Source organism: Cydia amplana, chromosome 1 (assembly GCF_948474715.1).
Source record: "Cydia amplana chromosome 1, ilCydAmpl1.1, whole genome shotgun sequence".
NCBI classification, from domain to species: Eukaryota; Metazoa; Arthropoda; class Insecta; order Lepidoptera; family Tortricidae; genus Cydia; species Cydia amplana.
In genome coordinates, this window is record NC_086069.1 from 22,342,847 (window position 1) to 22,368,364 (window position 25,518).

A 25,518-nucleotide genomic window follows, 5' to 3' on the forward strand; every position below is an offset into this window, starting at 1 on the left:
CTCACTTAAAATAGCTAAGCTGATATAAACATTCAATTTATTATAAAAATCGGCAACAAAGTTAAACAAAACGTACAATTCACTATCCTACATACCTATGTAATTTATTATGATTAACAGCGAACACCCATATTATGACATAAACAGACAAATATAATATGAACCAATATTACGACAAAAAAAACTAAGAGGCTCAATAATGAAGGAGCGAGTGGTTTTGCATTGCCATCATTTCATACCATTTTATATTGCATTTGACAGTTTTCCTTGATGGAATCTAGTTTTTACATTTATTTTTCATCAATCATATTTTAACAGCTTGATTTCTTGAAAATAAAAAGAAGATTTATATATGTATATATATAATAGCGTTTGCCACAATACTATTCTATAAGGTGAGTAGGGATAATTTAGGGACTTCTAGCTTTTGGGATAGGGCTGGTTAGGTCATTTTAAAATCGCTAACTTCCTAATTCAGTCTCATAATCGCGTAAGAAAGTGAAAATTTTAAATTTACAAAAGATATCATGAAGCTCCCCATTAAAAGTGACGAGCAAACAGAGTGATTGAGTAACCCAAATAGTTATACCGTTTCTTGGTGCTTGATAGCTGAAAATGATGCTATTAATAAGCTCAATTTAAATAGAAATACACTAGGTACGTAGTCATTTCACAACACTGTTTTTCAATACTAATTTAATTGCATTTTAGAGTAATTGTCCATAATATTACTTAGTATCTCAAATTAGTTTGCCTCTTAATTTTAGATAGAATAGAGTAAAATAGAAATATCCATAATAAAAAAATAAATTAATTTACCAAAAAAATCACATTGCTTCAGACAATACATTCAATTCCTACCACAGTTATTTCTATGTATTACGCTACAGCAATGAAGTGGTACAAGTTAATACACCAAGAACATAAAGACGATTAGTATACGGGCGGCGTGGCTTCGGGGCGAGGAGTTCTCGGGGCTCACGATCATCACCGGCAGCTGCGTGGGCGCGGGCTCGATGCGAAACACGTTCACTGGAATAGGACGCTTAATACAATAACTGCCTTTTTATGCAACCGTTGTTTAAGAGAGGTCAAAAAAGGCGAGTGGCGTGTGTAACAATTTGAGGCGAAGCCGAAAATTGTTAATAAAGACGCCACGAGTATTTTTTGACTCAGTTAAACAACGTTGCATACAATACTTTTTCTACGACCAAGCACTTACTTTGAAATAAAATTGTAAATTTAACAAATAATTTTAGTTCAAGAAGTAGGAAAAATGGAGGGTACGGGCGGGAAAAGAATGAATGAATGAATGAAATTTAAAAAAAAACATGTCTATGGTTCACTTATTCGACAGAGATGACATTTAAAATACGGTTGGCAACACTGTATTTCATTCAATATTTTTTTAGTGGTCATTACACGAAGTATCGTAAAATCGCCAAAAAGATACTGCGTGTAAGCACAAATTCTTTTTTGGGGAATAGACTAAAGTCTTGTCTTGACAACTATAAGGTAGGGTTTTAAAGATGTGTGCACGACCCTTTAAATGACAAATAAAAGTACGGGAGTAGAAAAAGTATTTAACCAAGTGGAAAGAGAAACAACATGTCAACTAAATGTTCTGTTCAATTTTAATAACAAAACTTCCGTGAGACACAGACATATTAAATATATTAAAAACGTATTTTCCTCGGTACGGAGTGTAACATGTCGAGCGTTTTCGACTTAAAATAGGTACGTGAGCGTTGAGTTACCCGTTAAATTAATATATTTAATACCTTCTGTTCAACTTTACTAATCACTTAATTCCTTTCATTACTTAACCTACCTTACGAGCATTTAGTTCATTAAAATAAGCTGACAGCAAACTACAAGAAGATACACACACACTACTTTTGTATACAAAAGATACATTTTTTGCGCAAAATTACGCTTATCATTATTATAACGCTCGCTCTCTGCGTACGGATATAATTGTTTTATGAATTTTCATTTAATTCTAATGAAGAACCTATCAATCATAAAGAAGTAGCAAACGCAATAACGATATAAGAAAGTTATTACATAAGTTTCTGATCCATTATTCCACATTATTACAGGTCTCTGTTTTATCGCAATCCAAAGGTGGTCTGAATATAATGGAATATCGTCTTTGAAATAATAAGCAAAGAATTGCAATTACAATAAACGTCTAAATCATAAGCCCTTGATCTTATTAGACATTGATATCCTTTAAGGCTATATCGGATCTTATTAATATGATCTTAAATATTAAGAATTTACTACCTACATACCGGTAGGTTTATCCAAATTGTTAATGATTTATTTTTAGTTTTGTATTTATGGATACCTATTTATAAAAAATAACAGATTATCAAACTCTATTTGTTTATAAATTATATCTTGTTTTAGGAAAATAACAAGCCACTTCATTGAACTTACATTGTTTGTTTGTAAATTGGCAACTGGGTGAATCTTTTGAGGTACCTACTTTAGTTTTTTTCTTCATCAATCTCCTATAGAGGTAAGTATAATTATATGATAGGTATAAATATGTACTGGAAAACCAATCTGAGAGAGTGTTAGAGTTTTGCTTTAGAGCTGCTTTACTTTTCTTCTGAGGATAGTGTTCACTAACATCGCCGTGACACAGTTGTCCTACTTTCACGCTCGTAAAGAGGTGCCCTTTGTTAACTTGCAAGTATATACTGGGAAGAAATAAAACTTACTAGAAATTGTGTGGTTTTGAATATCAGCGAATCCATCGACCACGCTCGCATAACTAGGGATGGTACTCAGGCAGGTGATGTCGACAGTCTGGTTGGGCGTGCGTTCGAGCTCGGACAACGGGAAATGCAGCGAAGAGGACGTGAGGCTCAGCTGGATGCCGTGGTGCCGCCGGTGCACCGGCGTCGTGCCGTGCGGGATTGTCAACTTCTCGTCTACCTGTCGATGTCGTTACCATTAAGGCGAAAGTGCGGGATCCGCCTTTTTATACAAATGTAGTCATTATTTTCCTTCCTGGATATTAACATTATTGAAAATTGGTATTTTAACACAATTTGTTGTATATCAAATACAGCTATGTCACTACGTTTGATTCTTGTAGAATTTTTAATTATTATAAATGTTTTTTCTGTCTGTTTTTCGCATCTTATTTTTACTATAATTTAAAAAAGTCAAACATAGTGGCATAGCTATGGTTAATATACATCAAATTATGAAAAAATATTTTCCTTAATGTAAATATCCAGAGAGGAAAATGGGGACTACGTTTGTTCGGAGAAGAAGCGGCCGTCCCCTTTCCTCTTAAAGCATTAATAAAACGAATCGATCTAAAAATCGAAGATCTTATCAATCGTATTTCAAGGACTCCTTAGCGAAAGTGTTTGAAACTACTAAACAAGTTATACAAATACTTACCAAGATATTCATTTATGTACTAATTATACGCAGACGAAGCTGCGGACAGAAGCTAGCTCTTTTCAATTGACAATGAAATTAGCCATTAATAAGGAATAGATGTTGTTTAGTATCTGTCAAAACCACAAATTATTACGATAATTTTTCCAAAAAGTAGACTAATAGGGTGCGTTTTAGCTGTCCTCATATAACTATCAGTTATATTTTATGTATGTACAACGTTTAAAATATTAATGCATGTTTTTTTTGACATCTTCAATTCTTCAATAGATATTTGATATGAATCATTGTATTTTTTCTCTAATCAATCAATAGGTATGATAGAAGGACTTAGGTATATATTCAAATAATATAGGTATCTTAAGTGAACGATGAGGTTGAAGGTTGAATCGTCTTCTATTATTAAGGACATCAAATATTCATTGTCATAAATTAAAGAATACTTATTTCAACCAAGAAAATTTGGGAGCATTACTTTTGTAAAAATATGATAAATAGTTTAATTATCTTAGAAAATAATAATATAATTTATTTAATTTTATACAAAGTACATAGTTAATAACCCTTATACTTAGTAATCAGATAATTATTCAAGTAATGAAATGAAGTAGTCGATTATGCTTTCAAATAGGGTCTAAATACGTAACACAAAATTGTTGTTACATTAAAAATAAGGCAGATAAATGAACGCTGCAATGCAACGGGTATCTTTTGACTAGTTACGTCGGCCGCAGATCGCGATGTTACGATAAAATCGTGGCTCGGGTTCGAGCAGGATACGGCCCGGCTAACTAGAGCGGCTGGGTGCACACATTGCATATGCCCGTAATAACATTTTACTCGTTTCTCGTTTACCTGGAACTGAGGGCTTTTCAACTTTCCCTGAAAAAGGTTTCAATCTCAATGAGAGCGCGTAATAATCTTTGATAGTGCGCAGGTTTTATAATCTGATTTTTGGCGGTACAGCGTAGTTCGTATTTTACTGATGTCAAAAAATATGTAAAACATAATTTAACTAATTACTTTTTCTATCGAAGACTTTATTCTTATAATAAAGCTACTCATAGTTCAAGTTCATGTTAATTTGGCCCGAATCCATTATCTGATTAGCGTCAACATAAAACGTCTGATTAAATCTATACAAAATGTTAAAACCATTTAGTAATTTCAGAAGTTTGAATTTTAAATGTTATTAAATATAATGGAATATTCGATAAATATACTACATATATATTCTGTTTTATTTGTATTGTCTTCTTTTATTGAGGTGTGCAATAAAGAGCATTTGTATTGTATTGTATGTATCGTAATAATCTTAAAATAAACATCACACATTTTACAATCCGCCGCATTTCGTAACCTGCTCCGACATCTGCTATTACAGTAAAAGTTCCAAGTGACGTCGTTAGTCAGCGGTTACTTTTTGCCTTCTAAGAGACGAAGGTGTTCAGTGACACAGAACGTTCAACTTCAGTCTTATTTAAACTTGTGGAGTTCTACGTAAACTTTACCTTGACATTATTTATAAACCAGGTGAGGTGCGGGGCGGGGTGCGCGGGGGCGCTGTGGCAGGTTGCATCCAGAAAGTCATTAGGTGAAAAACGTTTGTTTTTAATCTTTATTTTCGGCCGATACCTCTGACGAACTGTAAATAATGGGAATAATTAGTTGTTTGTGTAAAATAAGTAAGTAAAATAATTTCTAAAGTACAATTTTGCCCAAAACATGTTGTTAGGAGACCTTTCGGATCCTTAAAAAACAATTAACGTAACAATTACGAGCAAGAAAGAACAATGAATTGAAGCCCAAATTATACTCGTAGGTTCGCAAAAAGTTTTGAAACCTTGGATAAGGTTGGTGTTATGCTGAACCTGCATTAGATGTAACACAAGTTCAGTAATAGTTTTCTTTCTCTAAAAGTTGTATTTTTTAAGTACGTATATAGTTATAAGGTTAACTTACCAATAATATTGAGTTCATATACTCTAGAGACCTTTGAGTATAAAGGCGAATCTAAGGCAATCTCACAAGCGTATGATCCTGAGGCCGGGAAATCTAATTTTTCTAACGTCACAGTGGTAGAGGATACGGTTGTTATCTGAAATAGAATACGAATGGTTAAAGTAAATGTAAAAAATTAGAGAAATGTTAGTAGTGCACAATATCCAAAAACATATCGGCTAAACTTTGTAACAAAATGAATAAATTACAGTACAGGTACTGTCTACATCAATGTAACGGATTCGGACGGAACGGACTCTACGCGTCATAAGTAACTACCATACCATTATCTAATAACTTAACAGAAAGAGATATGTCTCTATAATGTAGAGCAACTTGACTGTGACATACGTATTTGAAGGCGCCCTGTAGGTTTCTTTTTATCATAACGATGACAATGAAAATGATATAAATTAATTGTTGATAGCCTGATTATAAATATGAATAAAAGAAAAAAAATATCTTAAAACTAACTGGATACAAAGCAAGAAATTATCACCCACCATTTCTTAATGAGCTGTGGCATAAATAATAAGAAATGGTTGACTACCAAGATTATATTATTTCTATCCAATCCAAACCATTTAATATCTCATTTAAAATAGGTAGGTATACCTGTAGTATTGTGTTTTTAAATTGAATGTAATGAAGTAACTTCATAAGGCCTGTCAGTTCTCAAACTATTGTTTCTTATTTTTATTTTTGGAAGCCTGACTTGGTTGCTTGGCTTAGAAACCTCAAGGGTACACTCTGTTTGCTCTCAATGTATTCGTATAGTAGTAGTAGTAGTAGTAAACTCTTTATTGTACAAAAAGACATTCTTTATTGTAAAAATAACAATAAAATTGTAAGAAGCACAAAGGCGAACCATAATGTACCTTATAATATATATTTTGTATAATATGCCATACGATTAGATAAATAATTTTTGGAAGCTCCTATAACGCTATTAAAAATAATAAAAAACGAAAGAACATATGTTCTGAAAGATATGGGCAATATAACCTACACCAAATTGTGTAAAAATATTTTATAGGTAATACATGTATGTACGGAGAGAAAATGGTTACTTACATCAATAACAGCTCCAGTTAGAGGAACGATCTCATACGGGGGGTCTCGATTTCTGATGTACCTCATGAAATGCTTCGCATCTTTGTAGAACACAACCTGAAATTATAATTTAATTAGTATCTTATATTACGTCAGATCACAACCATAACTCACTAATTGCGAAAAAAACACTATGGCTAACGTGTGTTTATGAGACAGGGCGTATTTAATTCCTGTACACACACATTACTCCAACTCTGTATAAAGTCGATGTAATTTCATTTAGTAAAAAAAAGCGAAGCTGTTATTATGGTATATTCGTATATTTTAATAACATAAGAAACTAGTATAGGTTCATACAATATTTTGTTTCAATGATGTAGCAATCTGATTGAATACTTGTGATCAATGGGATCTGCAGACGGTTACACGAGTGAGCTAAAGCACCATTAGAATATTAATAATCTGTCATTGATACGAATGATACGCGGGTACCAATGTACAAGCGAGAGACGATGTACTACGAGTACAGTCAGCATCAATAGTCGTGGATGAAACAACACACCATTAACTACTGATTATGAATTTGTTTTCCAAATAGAGATAAATCTTTACAGTTCGCGTTACAAATATTTATTACAGTCTAATTATTCTTCATATTAAAGTTGTCTTTAATAAAGACATACCTATATTTTATTGTTCAGCGGTTAGAGAATGGTAGAAACTTTTGAGTAGTAGTCTGATCCGTACCATCGAATGTACTTAGTGACTAATCAATATGTAATCAACAGCAGGGGGGATTTTTATTTTATTTCGAGCGCTCAATTTCGTTACTCGAACACCTGTGGAAAACGTTTGAATGCAAATTTTTATGAGCGAATGAAATTGGGAATATGGAGAGTGGGAAATAATGGGAGTGGTATTGACCACTCATTTTCAAATTTATTAGTAGAATTTAAATGCCTAGTAGTAGAGATAGTATTGAAGCAAGCCACACGAAATCGAGCGCTAGATATTCAAAAATCGGCCCTCAGATTGTTAAACTCAGCATGCCGCTCCCTGTGACGCCCGACTCTATTGAAGTGAAGCAGTGATTTGGCCAATTGTTGTGCAAATACATGTGCATTGATCTCGCGTATGTGCTAAAACGCATGTTACACTGATTACTTATGCATTGGTTTAATCGCGAATTAGTCAATGGTCAGTTGCCAGTTGATTAATATCGATAAGTAATTCATGAATAAAATATTTCGGCGGTACAATTGCATCGTAATTACCATATTTTTATCATGTTTATAATACTCCATGTAGGTACTTATTAGTTTTCATTTTAAAGTCTAATCAAAAATAATGAATCCCCGTTAAGCTTAATGATTTAAAGACGTATTCTTGTTTGAGTTTTCCCGAGCACGTCTATATTGCCGGCTATCAATACACAATATATATTTTTTAATGTAAAAATCTAAGTCTTACAATTCCATAATAATAGGTGAAATATATAAAACACTCCCAGAAAATGATATAAGTAGATCTAAAATTAATCAAAATACCTACCTATATTAAAATACGTTTGACTAAATATCGCAATTTTTTAAATTATCGAAATCGAAATTTCGTTTGATATTACACGAAACTTAAGAATCACGAGTTCATAAAATAATTGAATATTTTTACGTTTGTTTCAAAGTTTTGTTAAACCATTATTTGAGTAATACAATTTAAGGCCAATTTTCCTAAATTTAAAGTACCAATTGGTTACCTTTTTGTATAAATAAATTACTCAAATAAAAATAAATAAATATTATAGGACATTTTACACAAATTGACCAAGCCCTACAGTAAGCTCAAGAAAGCTTGTGTTATAGTGGAGTCAATATAAAGTTAAAGTTACATTAATTGCACAGTCAAATGTTTCTACACGGGTGAATTATATATCATATTGAATACCCGGCTGCGAATTAACAACTTGATATCTGTTCCCGTTTTTGAGAAATAACATTTTTTTTATTTTATATTTTATACTACCTAAACAGTAATTTCACACTAGAGATTTTTTGAAGAATGGGCTATGAAGCTTACACGACTACACGGTCAGAATTTCTCCCGGCAATAATATTAATTATAGATTTAATGAAAAAAACAATAACTTTGTAAGTTTTTCATGACCGAGAATATCCCACACTGAGAGAAAAGTTTACTATTGTGGTTAATAGTGTTTGTTTCGATCATGTTTAATTTATCTGCCTGAGGAACTGCTATATTCGCAGAATAGCAGCATGATATTGGAAACAAACAGCAAATAATGTTCTACACAATTAATGGACACTTCTAGTTTTTTGACAGTAAGTGTACAAGTTATTGAAGAATAACATACTTATTTTTCTCGCAATTATTAAATCAATTTCCAGCATAAAAAGTCAATGAAGTATGCTGTATTTCCAGGCTTCCACAGAGGCCAAGTCAAACTTTGTTTAAGATGTCAAAAAGATATCATTTTGTTATCATTCGCCCAACCGTCTCGCTCGCACCAATACATATTTCATCTAGTACGAGTGAAATGCACGCGCGAATGATATAAAATGACATCTTTTATAACAAAGTTCGAATTAGCATCAAGGTATATTAGGAAAATATACCTTATGACTTATGGCATTGCGTTAAGGTTTAATAATTCAATGCATAAAGTGTCTGTGTTTATGTGAAAAATGATAGGTGTCAATTTTTATATCTATTCACAAAACGTTTAGAATACAGGATGCACAGTCAGATATAAATAGACCCTTGAAGTCTTACAACTATCTATGATACTGGATCTCAAGCTTATTTGGTTAGTAAGTACCGTCCACCAAGTTATACTTCGAATAGCCACCCGGACAAATTCCAAAGCTAATTTCGAATTTTAAAATTTGACAATTCACGAGAAGAGTAACGTAACGTCTAACGTATGTTTGTCCCTTTTCAACGATCCTGTCATCCGATGCTTGAGTAGAGTGAAACTAAAAGAAGCAAATATCAGCAATTCGTAACGCTTAGTTTTTGTTAGCGTTAGCGCATCGCGACATGAGAACTAGTATGAGCCTGGCCCTCGATTACGTATAATTGCAAGGAAACTTGGGATCAAGTTATCTTAGTCAATTTAGAGCAGTTGGAATTCAACTCATTGTGAAATTTTTGAACGTTTTCAAATAATTTGTTGGATTAAGTAGTAAAAGTGTTACAGTGTGTTATATATTTGTGATCTACTTACAAGGCCCTTTCATTTGGTACCCCACATGGTATGTTTAAAAGAAAAATGGTAAAAACTTTGCGTCATAGCAACTACCCTCACCACTTTCGCGCTTGTCATCTCATATATTTGTGTTCAGGTAATTATGCTGAATGCACTGATACCAAATGTACTCATATCCGAGACGACATGAGCGTAATTTTTTCTAGAAGACTTTTCGAGAAAAGGCCAGGCTACAATATCTTTACAGGTTGATTGATACTTAGTGTATTAACACCATGTTCACCCATATCCAAGACGATATGAACGAAAAGTAATCTAAAGCCACCCTACCAACATTTTCGTAACAATGAGAGATTATTTCTTGGAAATAATGTTGTAATATAAACTCCTTGTAGAGCACCTACCTGCGAAGAGATCGTGCTGTCAAAGTTGTTAATGATTTAATATAATATTGTTAATTAACTAAAGTTTTATTAATGCATCATTTCATTTTATACACCGCGGGATTTAATAACCCGAAAGATTTAAATCACGTATTTTTGACGACAGTACGAGTAAATAATGTTATATCAACATGGGTCCAATTATATATTTTAATTAAACTACTATTTCAGTACAAATTAAATCATATTAATTTACCGCTTCTTTGTGAACAAACCTTTATTCAGAGAGTGAGCGAGTTTAATTAATCTCAAGTAGAGAAACAGAGAGCGAGCATGACATTTCATGAATCACTCCGATATCATACGATGCACGGCGAATGCAGTGACATGTGTTCCATGACAAGAAGTGTCAAGTTATGTCTAGGATCATGTTTACGTTGAAATTATTTCAATTGATTGGCACCTCAAAATACCACAAATTGTATCAAAACTTTATTAATTAGTTGTAGTAATACAACAGTAGGTATAGTGCAGTTATTATTGTTGAAACTTTGCGATAAAATCTTTTCCTTTGAGTGAGGTAACCAAAGCCATTAACCATGATTATATCCGAAAGAAATCATGCCTCTTATTGTTTTAACTCATACTACAGCTGGAAAGGGATGATTACTTGAATGAGCTTTTGTTAAAATATCGATCATGCTTATCAGTACATATTTTAAATTCTCGATGTGTTGATTTATACTGAGTAAAGTAAAATAAACAACTATGTTAAACAATTACGCTTTTTTATTAATTTAATGAATTAGGTTTTCGAAGTGTGTACCACCGTTTTCAGCACAAAGATTTAATTTTAAACGGATTTCATTATTTAGGTTTACAAAAGTGTTCTTTATTTCTTCGGAAGCCGTTCGAATTTTTATTCATAATTCTTCTCCAGAGTTCACTGGTGTTGAGTATTCCTTCCTTATCTTTCAGAGTTCCCCATAGAAAAAAACCAATGGCGTTAAGTCGGGTGACCGGGCGGGCCAGGTTAGGACGTTGCTTCCACGGCCAATCCACCTCTCAGGGTATTGTTCGTCTAGCCAATTTACGAACTTCTAGGCTGAAGTGGGTCCGTCGTGCCGGAAGCACATAGTTCTTCGGGTTTCCAAATCCGTACACAAAGTGAATATCCGCTAAATGAATTTTATTTATTACAGTCAATCAAATTTAAAGATGTTATCTTGCGCATATCTTGTGTGACATATGAAATATGTCATTTTATTGACATCAATTTCGTCATTTTCGTCAAACTGGCCAGTTATCGTAAAGGTAAATAGTTTGTACTCTCGTGATTGAGAACAGAACAAAATTTCGGTAGTGAAACCTTTTGTAGGATATCAAACTTAATTAAGTGAAACTGGCTAATAACCATGTAGTTAGTGCGTCTGCGTGTAAAATTAGTTGGTGGCTACGTCACGCATAAGGGTGTGTTAGAATTGAGATTTTTTTACTTGTGATTTGTTTTAAATAATTAATATCTCTTAAATTAAGGGTTTTTGGACTATGTGTTATATAACTTTATATACTCTAATTAGGCTCTAAAATCGTTGGTTTAAATCTTTCGGGTTATTAAATCCCGCGGTGTATATAACCCTATTACCCTTTGAATGACCTTTTTCACGTTTTCTACAGCAATGCAGTCGACTGCAGCAATTTTGAAGCGCGACATTGCTACCGACTGCATTACTGTGGTAAATGTCAAAATCGAAGTTCCTGTCTGGATTTTGGCGTCCATTAAAAATAAATAATCAAAGGAGGTCATCGATCAAATGGGCCGGAGGACAAGCCATCGTTAACTGGTAGAGAATGCCTTATGGCATTAAGTCCGCCTCTTGTACTATAAGGTTTTTCTTTTGTGCAATAAAGATTAACCACTTTATTCATAAACTTTACGGGCCTGATTTAGTTCAATTATGTTTATCCCTTACTTACAAATACATAAGTTAAAGTGACAGATAAGGACAAACGATTATTACTATTATTAGCTAATTGAGGTTTGTAGCGCGTTTATGAATAACGGGGGTTAAAGAAATAAAATAAATACAGATGATGACAGTAATTATATACGCATTTTATTACGGAAAAAGATTTAATATTGGGTGTAAATGAAACGGGAATTGGAAATATAAAATAAAATGATATTATATTATTCATTTCCGTAAGTCAAACCATCATCTTTATTAGCATTGACATAACGCTCAACTTCGCACAAACCGTATGGTTTTTCACTAAGGAGTGATATATTCTCTTTACGCTAAACTTTATGGTGGGTTGACAAGTCTGTATACTTCTTTGGAACTAACTGCCACAGTCTGTCATAGCCATGTCATAGTCTCATAGCTGACATATGTGACGTATAGGAGATACAGCAATGCATGCATGCATTGCGCGTTTTATAGGAGCTTGGCCTGAGGTGTGTTAAGTAAGCGCGCAACGCATACCGATGAAACTGGGTAAGATAGTCATGGGAGAATTAACGGTCGACCGGATCGCGAACTCTCGGCTGTTGAAGCGGAACAATCGTCTGCCGCGAACATTGAAGTGAGACGGAGATATGGAAGTCGATAAAACGTTCTCTACAGTGAATCAGTACCCGCCATTTAGGGTAATTTAAATAGCTTGGATGATTTAATAATGGTTTTATTCCATACAATATTACATATACGTGGGAGATTTTTTGTTGTTACACTAACATGAGAAAGAGATTTGAGAAAGTGAAAAACAAACCCACTGTCCATTTTCTCGAAGCAACGAAAACATTTTCAAAACAAAAATGGTTAATAGTAATTAAATGGATTAATTTACGTGAGAGATTTTTTTGTAGGATATAGTAAATATACAGAGCTTAATTAACATGTAATTGTTATGTACACATAGTTGTTATTTTTATATAAAAAAATATTTTTAATAAAGAAAATTATTGGGAGCTGGTTTTGGTGTCAAGCTGGGAGAAAATATAAATACATAATGAGTATATGTTTGAGAACTGCATATTAAAAAATCTCGAGTGTCGGATTCATGTTTTGATATATTTTTTCTATTTTAATAATAGTTTGGATTTATTAAAACCATGTGACATATTTTGTGGAGATTTTTTTTTAAATATAGTATTTGCAACATAGGTTATCACATCTCAAAAAATCTCTAGTGTGAGAATTCATGTAGAGCTCTCATACATTATGAACTGTGCTGACCCGCCTATTATGGGTACTCAGACAACGATATAGGTATATAATATACAAATACTTAAATACATAGAAAACAACCATGACTCAGGAACAAATATTCAAAAAGCTGTGCTCATCACACAAATAAATGCCCTTACCGGGATTCGAATCCAGGACCGCGGCTTCACAGGCAGGGTCACTACCCACTAGACCAGATCGGTCGTCAAATGTCATATATTATGAAATTCCTCGCGATTTTAGAAAGAGTAGTAGCTCAGAATGAATCCCTGCCCCGCCCGTGGCACACACAAATCACAAAATGTTTTTCACCTCACTTGCGAGGGAAAAAAAGCAAAAAAAAGTCTGCCTAATTCCGGAAGTATACTTCCGAAATTAGGCAGACTTATACATTACAGCCCTAGATCGAAATTTAGGTTACTCTTAAAAAATGTTTGCCTTTATTACTCCCCTAAATGAGACAAATCTAACGAGACGAGGTTTCTTACGAGTTGATAAATATCAAGCTTTATGGGCTGCTGGTCTAATAATTAATTATGCGGAATACTTGTCCCTGGTAAAAGCAGAATGTAAATACTTAATATTAATTTAGACAGGATGAATTTATTAAATAATTATCTAACTGTTTGGTTTTACTTTTGATAAACACGCACTGAATCTCAAGTCTAGAGACGTCAGAAAGAAATAAAGTGACAGATATTCAATTTTAAGTAACCATAACGTCGATTTAGAAGGCCAGAAAAGTATTTTTACCATATTTCAATAATTAATTTTATGAAAATTAGTTTGATTTTATGTCGGTAACTAAACTCTACTTATTATAGTGTCTACTGTGTGTGTGTGTCTACTGTTAATTGTTTTCCGGGAACATAATATGACTTCCGCCTCGATTTAGTAATAATTGAACCCTCAGTGAGTGATATTACATATTATATACAAGAAAAAAGCTTCTTCATTTACGATATTCCGGGACATAATTTGATAGCAATTATAGCTATAACTATTTCCATGATTAACACTCTTCTTAACCTTTTAGGTATCGTTACAATAAAGTTATTTTCGATACAAGTGCGAAAAAGAGGAAATTCGAAACGAGTGGCGATAAATTAAAACACGACCGAAGGGAGTGTTTTAAATCGACACGAGTGCGGAAAAGGAGCCCCATATGTACTGTAAAATATATTTACAATCTACCCACTGGCACTGTATTAAATAAATATACTAAGAACTTTTTCTAGCAAAAACGATGGATTGACAAAATGAAACATCTTTAACCCTGCTATCGATAAACAGGGCAAGTAAAAAATAAATATGTAAAAGAAAATTATCATGAGATGCAAATCGACATACCGTAAAATGGGCTAAGTAGGGACAAAACAGACTTTCAAACCGCGATAAAAAAAATATTTTTACATGTGGCATATTGATTTTTATACATATACCTTACACTGTCCGGCCGTGTGAAGTTTAGTTTTTTATTGTTTATCTGTCGTTTAATTTCATAATTTTGACGTTAAGTACAAAATAGTGCGACTCCCACCTCGCCCCGTAGTTAGGGTTATAGAAATGGGGTGAGCTGGGAAAATGTATGCGGTAAACCTTTCGGAGAAAAATAAATGTCTAAAAGTATATTAAAATTACTCTTATATTTGTGAGGAACAGTTTGTGCATTTATTTACTGTAAATTAAAAAAAAAACAAAGACTATATAGGTAAATACCAGTGTAGCAGATACATACATTGCCATAATTATTTTACATTATACGCTTTTATATGCAAACATATCTGTTATAAAAACGGGTCACTGTTTATGAAAATTTATATACAAAGCTTTTGAGTGTAATTGCGGGGCCTCTCTATATTCTATAACGGTTATCGCCGGCATCGTATTTCGAGAATCAATGTTTTATGCATATCGCCAATGAAATTGGACCCTATCAAAATATATAATAAAACGCTGGAGTTTGAGGTGAGCCTCGATCAAACCCCGGGTTATCCCACATTCTTTGTGAGCACTTTTCGCTGAGATTTCTTTGCAGAGTGCCCTTGGCTGAGTGCCGACATAGCCTGTCTTTTTCATTTGCTCTCCTTAGTTATTTAATTTGTTTGTGGAAAAGTATGCGGTTAATGGACATTAACTTAATATGCCTACAGGTTCAGGCAACTGTTTAACCAAGTTCCTATCTGCAATTGTGCCTTTTCATAGTATGATAAAATTTGCAAGTATGTAAATTAAATTTTACAGTTTAAGTATAATGGAAAACCACTCACCATTGACTTGACTCACGACTCACCTAACAAAAACTAAGGATTGTTGTTAGGTGCAGTTCAGGCAGATCACAAAATGCAAACATAAATTGAGAACCAACATAAGCTTAACAAACATTTGTAATCGTTTAGTTAAGAAATAATGCGCTAGTTCATTCTTTATTTGAGACTGTATTATCAGAACGAGACAACATTTTTATTGGGTAGGCCTGACGAGTTATGGCAAAGCACATACCTGGCTGGTACATCCATAGGTACATCGATTTAAATACATAATTAATTTTACCTAACCATTACCTCCATTACTACTCGCACACAGTTCCTTGTTCCGTACAACTCATATTTCGACAGAATACGAATAACAGTTTGAAATTTGCTCTAAGTTACATTATTTTACAGCAGTTGTTATCGAATTTTACTTTATTAGTAAAATTCGTTTAAAATACCAAACGCCTACTCCGTTTCCTTTGACAGGCAAAGTAAACTGAAGTTTAAACTGTTTACATTAATTACATATTAATGGTCCGGTGAAAGGCATCAACAGTTTGCGTAACTGATTAGATAAACACTTAAACAGGATCAACAAAATCCTTCTAACGAAATGGTGTATGGTTGGTGTAGTGCTTTCGACGAGGAAAATGAACGACGATGCCCAGTAATACTTAGTTAAATCTCCTAGGGGTAGTGAGTGACTTTACGTAATATACACACACAATTAAGTAATACATACTTACAGGCCAATCAAATTATATCCAAAAATAGCGTTTTGAGGAATTAATTTCCAGCAAGTTGGAAATGGTTTTAATACTTTCATTTGGCCCTAAATGCGTCGTAATCCGAGTTTGCTCCATCCCAGGAGGTGTGCATACATTTTCAGAGCCTTAGGAGATAATTTTTTCCTTGGATTGCTAAACCACTCGATGTAGAAGGAACCCACCATCAATTACAATGGCACTTCCAGCAAGGTTTGGTAGATCAGACACTGGTAAAAAGAGGTTTTAGAAGTTTAACATGATTAAGTATACCAGAAAAAAATTAAAGCGGCGGCCATTTTTTACAAACATTGACTACGATTTCATATTAAGGTAGGTACCATACCTTTCGGACCCTCAGATATTAATTTTCATCATGATTAGAACAAATTTTGTGTCGGACGTACCGTTTTCGATCTACGAGCAAAACTGAAAAAGAGCGAACATTTATGCACACTTCCTGGGATTACACGCATTAAAGACCAAATGAAGGTAATAAAATAATTTCCAGCTTGCTGAAAATTAATTCATCTAAAAAATCTAATTTTATGGGGCTATCAGATCAATAGCAAAAGACATGATCAACTAGGATAATTGCAACTTTATTACCGATGGTTGTAGTTTTTTTATACCGTACGTAACAATTTTAGGTCCTATTTTTAGTTACCATTTAGCTCGACCAATGCGAATCGTATTATCAATGAAATAAATCCTATCCGTCTGTTGAACTGCCGACTGAAAAATCGGCTCGTAGTCAATCAGGGCTTTTGTCAGTTTTAGGGCTTTCCTTTCCCAAATAATCAATTGGTTCCCTACTGCTTGAAAAATGATAAGCTGCAGTTTACCTTATAAATAGAGTCTGCGTCGACGTTGTGGTCGCAGTGGAGGGTGGCGTTGTGCTGGTGCACGACGAACCGGGGCATCCGCAGGTCCACCCACACGTCTGACATACCGGCAACTGTTGACAACAAACATTAAGCATTACGCTGAGTGGGGTCCATTTTAACGTCTATCTCATCTATGTATTCTATGTAATTAACTGGTTTGGTTTGACTTCAACTTCAACTTCAACTTCAACATTTATTCAGCAAATAGGCCACAAGGGCACTTTTACATGTCAACATTGAATTTACATACAAGCAAAATAATAATAATAATACATCAACAATTATTAAATACAACTACAACTACCAAATCAAACTAACGTAATACAATTACTTAGAGATGTACGAGGGGTATTCAAAATATTCTCGGTATGAGAATGAAAACAAACAAGTACGAAAAGTTTGATATTTTTATTTTTCAATATACTCCCCCCCTATGTTCATACACTTGAAAGATCGATCAATTTTTTTTTTTAATCCTGCATAGAAATATTTTTTATCTTTGGTGTAAAAATGCTCCTCCACTGCCGCCTTCAATGCTTCATCATCGGAAAATTTATTTCCACGCAGATCCTTTTTAAGATTGGGGAACAAAAAGAAGTCGCTGGGGGCTAAGTCCGGACTATACGGTGGGTGAGTAACAGTTTCAAACCCACATTCAACAATAGCTGCCTTGGCAATATGAGCAGTATGGACGGGGGCGTTGTCATGCAGAAGCATAACACCTTTGGTTAACTTTCCTCGCCTCTTTTCTTTGATTGCATCCTTTAATTGACGTAGAATGTTAGCGTAGTACTGTCCTGTGATATTTACACCTTTTTCTTTATAATCGATCAGTAATACTCCTTCACAATCCCAAAATATCGTGGCCATGACCTTGCCAGCTGAAGGGATGACCTTGATCTTCTTGGGATGAGCTGAACCCTTAATGTGCCACTGCATGGACTCTTGTTTACTCTCTGGGTCATAATGATGAACCCAGGTTTCATCTCCAGTAACTATTCTTTGCAGCACCTCATCAGGATTTTCACCGCACAGGTCAATAAAATCGGAACAACAAGCTACACGCATGTCTTTTTGAAGCCGAGTCAGCATTCGCGGAACCCATCTTGCACTTACTTTTGACATATTAAGATGGTCATGGATAATATCATGTACGGTACCAATAGAGAGATTGGTTACTTGTGCTATAGATTTTACCTTCACTCGACCATCTTCCAATATAAGTTTTTCCACTTTATCAATATTTTCTTGTGAAGTAGCTACTACAGGCCGGCCAGGTCTAGGGTCGTCTTCAACACTCTCCCTTCCACGTTTAAACTCGCTTGACCACTTTTGAATGGTAGATAAAGAAGGAGCAGACTCACGGTAAACACAATCCATTTCCTCTTTTATGGTTTTTTGATTTTTACCCTGTTTTGTCAAGAATTTTATCACGCATCGATGTTCTAATTTAGTTAACATTGTCAATTCCCACATGATGTTCATGTTTGTTCAGCAATTGCAGAAAAACAAAAGAACATCTCGGTTCGAATTATACTTTTTTTTAATGTCAATGAATAAACCTTAGCGGCCAGTAACGAAAGAAATTTTAGAAGAGGTTGTAAGATATCAATACCGAGAATATTTTGAACGCCCCTCGTATAAGGTCTCTTAATGTCGAATTACATAAAAAAACTATAATAATAATATTAAAATAAAAACAAAACAGATACATGGAAAAAAAATCTAAACTTATTTAGAGGTGTAAATGTCTCTAAGTGTCAGAACTAAAAAATAACATAGTTTATCAAATTATCCTTAGAGATGTATAGGGTCTCCAAGAGTCACAATCCTGTATGATTAACACATTACGAGAAAAAAAAAAACATACGAGAACCGAATGAGGCGTCTCACTGCAATTAAATTAAAAAATAAAGTTACTAAATATATTCGTGTTAGCTTAAACAGACCCGTCTCCACAAACAGCACCCGTTCACGAGTACGACGCGTATCTGACGTAAATAAATGTATTTTCTTTCTTTCTTTGATCTTTCAGTGTAAACGAGATGATGTCCATCTATTATTATCTGGCATAAGGAGTTACTTCAGCTGTTTGTCATCCTATGAGCCCGATTAGAATTATAGAAATTGTATCGGTATTAATGTATAAACATTTTATAGATATAATGTATGTCCTAGTTATTGCGATGAATAGAACTTATAGTTACAGATTTAGTTCCAAATAGTTAATCCCATGATTGATCCCCCTTCATTTGCCTTGGCTATAAAATAACGATGTTATGTAAAAGACTATAAGGTAAACGTACTGGTGCTCGACGCGGTCCCAGTACATGTCATCATGAAACTTAAGAGCCAACAGGAGTGGTCATTTCTCCATACAAACGTACTTGACTGTTTCCTCCGTGGGTTTTAAGGCTAGAGCAATGATCTTTTCAACACAGATTAATATTGTCAATATGTGTGTCGGACCGTTTTGCTTTTTTTTGATATTTTTGTTTTTTAAGGCGCTACAGCCCTTCAAAAATGGCCAAAATGGCCTAATTGACTATGCCGCAATGAGAGCCCGTGGTATTCAAAACTAATATCAATTAGCCAAAAAAGCAAAACGGTCCGACACAGATAGTTTCATAATCATTTAGATTTCCAAATTTGGTTACGATTGGTTAAGTTTTGGAGGAAGAAACAGTCGAGTACGAAACCTCGATTTTTGAGATTTTTACGCAGGATTTTTCGTCTTGTCCTTATAGCACTAGTTTTAGGAGCCGCTTCCGTTAGCGAGACGGGTATATTTACCTAAAATATTTAAATCTCAGCTCCTGTTTCGTCTTAAGTCATAGCCAATAGAGGTGACAGCAGGGTGCCATCTATTGGGCATTACGTAGCATGTGGAGGACTATTACGTTTACCTTATACAATATATAATGGTTACAGCTTAAAATTTATATTATGGTAATACTTATGATATGACATAGAATTATTTTATCTCGGTACAAAAAGGAAACGGGCCAACTTATTTATGCAATAGAATATAGTTTATGTCATACATTTTTTTCTCATATAATAAAAAAAAAGAGTGCCATCTATTATGCTGATGATTTTTAAACTACTTTCATCATTCTCTATTTCCTCGATGAATTAAATTGTTTTAAAAAAACTTACACAATACACATTATTGTGTAGGTTTTCTTTCGATCTGCATAAAAAGGTGTAGTATGAATTAAAACACCATATAAATGACACCATAAAATTTAACGGAACACTAAAATGCTTCAGCAAATAAGTAATGAAAAGAAAAAATATTAGATAACGATAATCACAGTCAAAATCCTAAATATAAATAAATACTGCTAGTGTGTCTTTGTCTGTATCTAGCAGAAAATAAAACTCCATTACGAAAAAATTGGCCTATAACATAAATTGTAATCTGCGAAACTAAACCTAAACGTAAAGGTAATAGGCGCTAATAAATACCGTCCTTTTCTTTGAAACACTTATTTCCGAGGCGTTTAATATGTGACGCGCGTACGGCGAGCGCTGCACGTTACGCGTTTTATGATGATCACATACCTACTCGCCTACATACAGAGAGAAAGCTGAGAAAACACTTCAGGGCGGAAACTGGCCGTTTAATCAGGTAATATAGCTGAGCTGTTAGGTCCAGACTAATAATTCTCAAAACAAGGAAACCCAAGAACAATGACAACCATGGATATTCTTACCAACCGTTTATGTTAGGCATTGGTTCTGTTAGTTGTAAGGCTATTTGATCAGTTTGAGCTCTGATGGGGTTTCTAGAATGATTTAATTTTTTTATTCTATTTTCTTTATCGGAGAAACAACACAAGTAAGTACAGTAAGAGTTAATGATAAGTTTTACAGTGCAAAATATGTGGACCTACCTCCTAAAACGCTCTCACTAAGAACTAAGTATACATAAATACAGGTAAGGTAATGCTACAGTATACTTAACTAAACGCACACTAGCGACTAGATAGCAATGAAACAAGCTATACATGATAGAACCAATGCCGTTATTTATCCGTCTTTTTAGATTTCCGTACGGGACCCTATTACCACTACTAAGACTCCGCTGTCCATCTGTCCATCCGTCTCATGAACCGTGATAGCTAGGCAGTTGAAATTTTCACATGTGGTGTATTTCTGTTCCCGCTATAACAAACAATACTAAACACAGAAAATAATATATATTTAAATGGGGCTCCCATACAATAAATGTGATTTTTATCCCGTTTTTTGCGTAATAGCACGGAACCCTTCGTGCGCGAGTCCAACTCGCACTGGGCCGGTTTTTTAATATTAGGAAAATTAACTTTTTCTGTATAACGTCCATAAGGTACTAGGTATATCAGCTTTAGGTGTTTCGTGCAATAGGTAAAATAATCGTTAGGTAATTTAAAATTAGGTTAGGTCAGGTATTTCAACATTTGATTAATACATTTTAGGTATTCCGACTAAATCTAAAATTGCCGAATCCCAAACTACATTAAATTACCCGTACATTGTATTAAGGCAATGAAAATGCATGATAATAACATTATATGTGACGCTCCACGGTAAAAGGTACCTTATGGCCGCTGGCGCTTAAGTCGCATAGCGCCGCAATAATATTGGAGCGGCGTTAATAATAGCGTAAGCGCCAACTGCCATAAAGGTACCTTTATCCGTGGGACGTCACATATTCCAGTGATAGTACTCTCTCCCTCCTCTCTCGCTGGTTGCGTCGGGTTGATGATGCCATAACTCACGGGGCTAAACCATCCTGTAGACGGTAGCTACGGCTCGTAAAGGTGTAAATTTAATCCTCGGTAAATTCAATTCTAACTCTTAGTTTAATCTGATTCGAAATCCTAATCGTGTGTAAAATCTTTTTAAACCCTACTTTTATCAATGTATTAACATTTTTTTTCTGCTTTGTAACATAAATATAGGCGCGGCATTCGAACATCATTTTTTTTATAGGATTACATAGTTACTGATATCTATTACTCGCTGCCCACACTAATATATATTTAAGCAAGATGTGTGACGAGCCATAAATATGAAAATGAAATTAAAGTGACGTTTAAATCGTCAGTTTTAATCGGTATTAAGTTACTAAATAATGACAATCCTTTATTTGGTCTGTTTATAAACAGTCAAAAACCCCAACTTACACAAAACAAGCCTTATTGAGCTTATAGGACTAGATCGATTTGTTTAAGATTATCTCACAGTATGTACATTTATTTATTTAAGAGCATAATGAGGTTTCAACAGAAGAATTAAAACTCTATTTACATAAGTCTAGCGTGTATATTTCAAATGCAACGTCTATGAATGGACATGACAAACACAAACAAATGGACGTGTCAAGTTGAGCTTAAACTCAACCCGCAACCGCAACCCCTTTATAAATGTTAGTTTGTGCTGCGTATGCCACGTATAGTACTTAAACGTTTCACTTATTAAGACGTTAGGCAAATTACTTGACGTAACACCCATGGTTTCGCAAGTTACTTACCTGTTATGGGTCGCTATTAGAAGGGTTGACTGTACTTATCTGGAGAAGGAGTAGTTTATAAGTAATCTAAACATACTATTACACTTTGCTTGATATAAGCCAGGTCTCAAGAATAATTAAACTCGACACTAACTTAAAAAAAACGATTTACCTACCTACTAACTGAATTAGACTACTTAATGACTAATCATTGATTGATTTTTATAACTATTGTACAGTCGACGTCAAAGATAATATGTCTACAGTTTTCACCTTATTACAGTTATTACAAAGGAGTAAGTACCTAAGGTGCATATGTGTAAACATATTTTTGACGTCGTAAAGTCGACACTTATTGCAAAAGTTAAAGTTTAGTTTGTGCTTATACGTATTTTCGGTATTCCAAACAAATTACACTACACGCATTACCTACTTATGAAAGATTTTGGCATAGTGTGTAAATAATAAGGGCTCTAATAACTGAATCAACTTCGACCTAAAATCCCAGTGCCTGATTGAAGTTAAAAAAGGTACGTTTTTGAAATATTATGTACTATACATGTTATTTCTTATTTTCCAGAATTAAGAAGTCAAATTAATTTCTAAGCAAACTCGTCTTTATCAGTCAAACAACTTTACACTGCTCGCTGTTAGTAGCCTATTGTTATTACAGCGCGAACTTAAGAACTGTTTACTAAACATTACCGAACTAAACTAAACAAATAAGTGTAAGTGAAACTATTCTGCTCCAAATAAAAGCTAAATTGCTCTACATTATTGTTAAGTGATTAACAGTGATATTTAATTTTCCAGTAATTTTGGTTCAGCATAGTAAAAATAAAGGATTTTCTTAATCTTTTTTCTAGGGGGAGGATTGGTTAAGGTTAATATTACTGTTATTAGGTAACCCTAATAATCTATTCCACCTAGAGTAGGTAGGGCATACAGATGCTTTTAACTTTTAACCAACAATGCTGCACCAAAATTGCTGGAAAATTAACGATCACTGGTGATTAAAGTAATTTAGAAATTGCCTATTATAATATATATGTATAACTAGCTGTTGCCCGCGACTTCGTACGCGTGGATTTGTATACCTATTCTTGGTTATAAATTCTACATTAGCTTAGAACATTAGGCAGCAAAAGATAGCAGTAGGGACGGTTAATCATTTGTTAATTATTATATAACACATGAGATTTGTCTTTCACAACCTGGCTATGAAGTTTCAAGCCCCTAACTGAATAAAATTGTTCTCGATATAATCTCTCTCAACCCCCCAGAAGATTTTCAAGTCCACTGTTTAATAAAACCTGCTACCTAACTACCTATTTACGACGTTAGAATTTAGAGCTTTAAATAAAATTTGAACCCTCTACCAACTCTCAACCCCTGTTTAAACCTTTAGGGGATGAATTTTTAAAAACGCTCAAATTACTTTTCTTGTATTCTAATAATATGCCTTTATACAACGTTTCAAGTCCCGCACTGAAATAAATATTTGGGTTCCATACCTTGGGCAATGAATTATGCGAGCGAAACTACCGTACGAACCGATGCGCGCGCGCGACTGACGACTTTATACAAAGATTTAAGTCCCGAACTCGCAAAAATATTTGATCTTCATACACTCTTTCAACCCCTTTTTCACCTCCTCGGGGGATGAATTTTTAAAAACGCTGAATAGGTTTTCTTATTTTTTTTTATAAAATACCTTTTTACGAAGTTTCAACTTCCTAGCTTTAAATAAGTTTTGAACCCTATACAAATTTTCAACCCCTTTTTCACCACCTTAAATGTTGAATTTAAAAAAAAACGCTGAAATTAGTTATCTTCTCTTTTAATGAAATAACTTTGTACGAAGTTACAAATTCGTAGCTTAAAATTAAATTTAAACCCTATACAATCTTTCAACCCCTTTTTAACCCTTTTAAGGGATAAATTTTTAAAAACGCTGAAATTACTTTTCTTGAGTTCTAATAATATGGCTTTATATAAAGATTCTAGTCCCGCACTCTCAAAAATATTTGATCTCCGTACAAACTTTCAACCCCTTTTTCACCACCTCGGGGGAGGATTTTTTTTAAACGCTGAAATTAGTTTTCTTTTTTTTTTAATTTAATACCTTTTTACGAAGTTTCAAGGTCCTAGCTTAAAATAAAATTTGCACCCCAGGATAAAGTTTTATTCCCTTTTTTACCCCCTTAGGGGTTGAATTTCCTAAAACGTCGCACTTTTTTTTTTGTAATCGGCTATTATGCCTTTCTAAGAAGTTTCAAAGCATTTGTAATGGATTCAAACTTTCAATCCCTTTTTAACCCTGTTAGGGGATGCATTTTCAAAAACGCTGAAATTACTTTTCCTGTTATATAATAATATCCCCATATATAAAGTTTCAAGTCCCACACTCACAAAATTATTTGATCTACATACAAACTTTCAACCCCTTTTTCACCACCTTGGGGGATGAATTTTCGAAAACGCAGAAATTAGTTTTCTTGTTTTTTAATATAATACATTTTTACAAAGTTTCAAATTCTTAGCTTAAAATAAAATTTACACCCCAGGACAAAGTTTCATCTCCTTTTTTACCCCCTTAGGGGTTGAATTTTCTAAAACAACGCAATTACTTTTTTTTGTAATGGGCTATTATGCCTTTCTAAGAAGTTTCAAAGCATTTTTAATGGATTCAAACTTTCAATCCCTATTTAACCCTGTTAGGAGACGAATTTTCAAAAACGCTGAAATTACTTTTCCTGTCTTATAATAATATCCCCATATACAAAGTTT

The 25,518-nt window shown here is 33.9% G+C and overlaps 1 protein-coding gene across 2 annotated transcripts in view; it reads right to left on the reverse strand.

Moving 5' to 3' along the window:
* Positions 1-355: 355 nt before the first annotated feature.
* The window catches only part of LOC134651702 (uncharacterized), a 62,770-nt gene continuing 37,607 nt past the window's right edge, over positions 356-25,518 (reverse strand). For both annotated transcript variants that reach the window (XM_063506805.1, XM_063506812.1), the window contains 6 exons: positions 17,187-17,299; positions 6,502-6,597; positions 5,389-5,524; positions 4,938-5,071; positions 2,733-2,949; positions 356-1,032 (listed from right to left, as the gene is read on the reverse strand). In XM_063506805.1, coding sequence (XP_063362875.1) covers positions 908-1,032; positions 2,733-2,949; positions 4,938-5,071; positions 5,389-5,524; positions 6,502-6,597; positions 17,187-17,299 — 821 coding nt within the window. In that variant the 3' untranslated portion in view covers positions 356-907. The remainder of the gene's footprint in view (positions 1,033-2,732; positions 2,950-4,937; positions 5,072-5,388; positions 5,525-6,501; positions 6,598-17,186; positions 17,300-25,518) is intronic.